At 33.0% G+C, this 5,000-nt stretch overlaps 1 protein-coding gene across 1 annotated transcript in view; it reads right to left on the bottom strand.

Annotated features, from left to right (window-relative positions):
- LOC137653025 (acetylcholine receptor subunit beta-like 2) overlaps nt 1-5,000 on the bottom strand; it is a 211,132-nt gene that overhangs the window by 87,909 nt on the left and 118,223 nt on the right. The window contains 2 exon segments of the mRNA XM_068386416.1: nt 4,106-4,229; nt 4,232-4,261. Of these exon segments, the coding sequence (XP_068242517.1) occupies nt 4,106-4,229; nt 4,232-4,261 (154 nt within the window).

The raw sequence follows: 5,000 nt of genomic DNA, 5'->3' as shown, positions 1-5,000 counted from the left end.
CATGACATGCGGTTTGGCCGAGAAAACAAGCTAGTTGCATATGCAGATGATGCTACTCTCTTTACCTCTTTACCATCTACTGAATGTAAATCTGGGGTTTCTGAATCCCTTAATAGAGATCTAGCTAAAATTAGTGTATGGTGTAAGTTTGGGGCATGAACTTAACCCTTAACAAAACTCAAAGAATGATTTTAAGCAGGTCGAGGACAGTGGCTCCTCAAACTTCCAGATCTCAGATGGAAGACAAGGTAATACACATTCTTACAGTGTGCAAAACAGGATTCCTACACCATAAAAAGGGTTATATGTGAAGAAAGACATTTTATCGAAAAAAAAATTGCATACAGTATGTGTCTTTCAAACTTTAATAGTTACTAGTGGCTCCTGATGTAAATGAAAGATTTAAACGCAAATTGACGGAATTTTGAATACATTAGATAGAATGCTACACACAAGGCAGTAATTCTACTCTTTTTAACAGTATTTGGGTTTGTATGCACCACTACAAAGTGGATCTGCCGCAAGATGCCAATAAATAAGAGTACAGTTAAAAAAAAGAAAACGTAATTGTAATCGGAAATTCTCGTAAAAATATACTGTTCTCAACTGTATTTCAGTAAAAATACAGGCGACCGTAAATTTTACCTTAATTTGTTATTATTTTCTACGGGAATTGTGACCGTAATATCACTCCTTTACGTCAAAATATCCGTTTTTAAACGGAAAAATCCTGGAATGAATATTGCCAGACATTTACCCCTTTTTTTATGCAAATCCTTAACAGTGTATCACGAATTCATAAAAATAATCGCCACTTGTTCATAGCTTTTCCCATGGAAGTCATTAAAATCAAACTACCCTGATATTACTAATTATAATTTTCAGTGTGTTTAGTCACGGTTGGAACATCATTAATGAAGACAGCGATTAAAAGCTAATGACTCGATCGATGGGTCTGTACAAACATTGGGAAAGGTAACAGCAACAACTTGGGTCACTTTTCTTTTTCATAAGGATCATAATTTTTTTTTCCTTTTTTTTCATCACACTTCAGTTTTTTTTTTCATCATTAATGTCATCAGTGTTTTAAGATGAAATTGAATAATAAAAAAAAAATTATACACGAGTTCTAGAAGGATCCTTCTTTTCTATAGATAGTTGATTATAAAAAGTACCTTGATTTAAAAAAAAAAAAAAAAGATACATGCATTAACGAATTCCTAAGAAAGTGTTCTAAAAAAACTGTAATTTCAGCATATAAAAAGGCCATATAATTCATTACAATCCAAAGAACTTAATACGTAACCTTACAGCTAAATTTAAATGGAAAATACTTATTTTTAGTATTTTCTTTTTTTTTCTTTTGATTAAACTGAAGACAGCTGATCACTTCCAACGAAAATGATAAAATCCCCAAAGAGCATAACCAACACGAACACTCGGTGCCAATTTGATGTCTTCAGCATTAGGCTAACCAAATATAATAAAACGCTCTCTCTCTCACTCTCTCTCTCTCTCTCTCTCTCTCTCCTCTCTCTCTCTCTCTCTCTCTCTCTCTCTCTCTCTCTATATATATATATATATATATCATATATATATATATATGTGTGTGTGTGTGTGTGTGTGTGTGTGTGTGTGCAAAAGAACTACAAGGAAAATGAAAATATGAAATATAAGATTACGTCCTGACTAATTTCGTGATACTTATTCTTATTTCATATTCTGCATTTTCCCTGTGATTCTTTTGCATCTGAGCATCACGTTTCCCTATGATTTTTACGCATATAATATATATATATAATATATATATATATATATATATATATATATATATATATATATTATATATATACTGTGTATATATATAGCCAGAAACCTGCTCTTCATTATATAGGGGAGATATATGACCTTCCTCAAAAAAGTCATGCTTAATAGCCTTATTAATCTGCATGGTACACTACTGAACTCTTTCACCACACATGGTTTTGAACTCTATATATATCATCTCCAATTTATAAATAAATATTCCTTTATCAATTAAAAACATCGTCCGAACCTATCAAGAAAGAAAGAGGAATACAAGATTATAAAAGCTATTTAACATTAGTTGGGGGTTGCAGAGAATGATATTTTTTGGGAAAATAGAAACTTTAGAAGTAGGGGTGAAATCTATCAAAACGAGGTCATTAAACTAGAGGGACACTGTAGAGAACAAGTCTTCGCCAGGCCATGCAGTCTTATTATGCTCTTAACTCCACTGCGTATTTGTACTTCGATGTATTTTCTTCAAAATCTATTGGATTTGTCCTTAGGTCATACCCCCCTTGTCCACCAAGTTTCGTTGAAATTGGTTCAGTAGTTTTTTGCGTAGGGTCGTTCACAAACAAACAATTTACATTGCGATTATTTTCAAAGTACTGCTGCTTACTTGTAATCAGACGTACTTTATCCAAATGTTACAGATTCATTTTAGGGTCATACGCAACATGACTACTAAGTTTGGAAAAAATCAGTACAGCAGTTTTGTGTAAAGGTGCTCGCAAACAAACAAACACATAAATAAACTACCAAACAAACAACCGAAGGCAACAAGGACACTATACAAAAATATACAATATAACAGCATTATCGATATATGTATGCTTACTAGATTTCACAGCTGGGTAAAACTACGCTATAGGTACCACCTGCTATTCTAAGTTTAGGGCGAGAATGCATGTTGTATCAAAAAACAATTTGTAGCTCTCAAATACACGAATAAAAATACTCTTGATAAATGAACAATGTAAAAGTGTTATAAAATTCAATCTGTGGCGTCGTAAAAGGAATATAGTGGGACCAGGCAATCCTTTCAAATAAATCATTGTATATAATACTCGACGTTTGAAGTAGTTTCAAATAATTCTGAATTCTAATGGTAAATTACTTAAGGCACATACAATGGGATATTCAACCCCCTTAGATGTGAACTTAAGAGGCAAATGTTATACCAGGGCATCAAAAAATTCATTGCCTCTTTTCAATAATATTACAAAATAAACTTGTGAGGCACTCAGTAGACGCAGACCTCTACCGCGGTAGCTAATTTCTCGACCTTTTGCTCAACCTTGACCTTGACCTTTGACCTTAACAGGTATTAATTGGCATGGATTTTCATAACCTAAAATATGAACCAAGTTTGAAGTCCCTGTGACAACGATGTCCAAACTATGGCTGATTGCGTGACGTGAATTGGACATTTTGCTTGACCGTGACCTTCACCGTTGACCTTGACCTTCCAAAATCTAATCACTTCCAGCTTTTCACATAACAGTTAATCCCTGCGAGTTTCATTACTCTACGATTAAAATTGTGGACAGGAAGCTGTTCACAAACACACACACACACACACACACAAACAGGGGGTAAAACATAACTTCCTTCAAATTCGTTGGCGGAGATAATAAACCTTTAAAAACAGATTAAAGTAGATATATACTACATCCATTGATCCGCATACACAATAAAAGAGAACAGAACAGGTTTCTCTTGTGAATTCGTTTGTCAAAGTGAATAAAATTTTTTTTTTTTTCCTGGAACACAGAAAGAGAAATTGAAAAGGGATTCAATTCTACAAACAAGATTAGTCTTCCTTAACCCCCCCCCTCTCTCTCTCTCTCTCTCTCTCTCTCTCTCTCTCTCTATCTCTCTCTCTCTCCTCTCTCTCTCTCTCTCTCTCTCTCCGACCTTCGACACCTTTAATGTTAGAGCATTTTAGAATAAGAAAATTTACAAATAGGTTTATAGCAAATAATTCCTGGGCAGTGGATATCTCTCCTCTCTCTCTCTCTCTCTCTCTCTCTCTCTCTCTCTCTCTCTCTCTCTCTCTCTCTCTCTCTCTCTCTCAGAATACTTTAATTAAATTATATATCCTAACATAAATAACTATTGAGATGCAAAAATGCTCTCTCTCTCTCTCTCTCTCTCTCTCTCTCTCTCTCTCTCTCTCTCTCTCTCTCTCTCTCTCTCTCTCTCAATAGTCCCCAGTAAGAAATATATCAAATTAGAGATTCTCGAGAACTCTGAGGAACAATTTGCCTTTAATGAAAAGTATATAGTTACCTGGATATGGTTTCCGGGGTTCCAGGGAAATACTCTTGGTTCCTCCGGGCTGGAACTTCCAGAATGTCCCATTCCACAGACATGTAGAATTCTCTGAGGTCGATTCCCACTTGGACAATGTTGCTCCCCCTTTCTTCTGTTTAATGTGTTTCAGATCCACCTGTGGAGCGGACGACAAATTAGTCAAAGAGGAACTTTAAGTCTTTTGTCTTCTCTCGACGGGGTGGAAATAAAGAGACTTGGCTGTCAGTTTTGTAAAGAGCATATTATTATTATTATTATTATTATTATTATTATTATTATTATTATTATTATTATCATTATTATTATCATCATGCTGATTATCATTACCATTATTATTATTATTATTATTATTTTATTATTTTTATTATTATTATTATTATTATTACCTTGGCGGTCAGTTTTGGAAAGAGCATATTATGATTATGATTATGATTATTTTTATTATTATTATTATTATTATTATTACTATTATTATTATTATTATTATTATTATCATTATTATTATTATCTAAATAATTGAAATTATTATCTTTAAAATTTGTAAAATTATTATTGTAATTATTATTATCCTCATTATTATTATTTAAATACTTGAAATTATTACCATTAAAATTAGTATATATTATTATTATTATTATTATCATTATTATTATTATTATTATTATTATTATTACAAAAAGGAGTATGACAAAGAAAATGGCTGCTGAAGAAGAAAATGAAGAAAAAAAGAAAGCAAAGGAGTGGAGAATCTGTAGGATTTGTTTTCCGAAGAGGAGGATTCCCTTGGAAGAAGGATTCCCTTGACGGTATGCAAGAGGATAACTCCCGAAGAGGATTCCCTTGAAGAATTCCCGAGAGAGCCCGAGAGAAGAGAA

This window comes from Palaemon carinicauda, chromosome 14, assembly GCF_036898095.1.
Source record: "Palaemon carinicauda isolate YSFRI2023 chromosome 14, ASM3689809v2, whole genome shotgun sequence".
NCBI lineage: Eukaryota > Metazoa > Arthropoda > Malacostraca > Decapoda > Palaemonidae > Palaemon > Palaemon carinicauda.
Note: the sequence above shows the minus strand (reverse complement) of the source record. Positions and strands in the feature narration are given on the sequence as shown.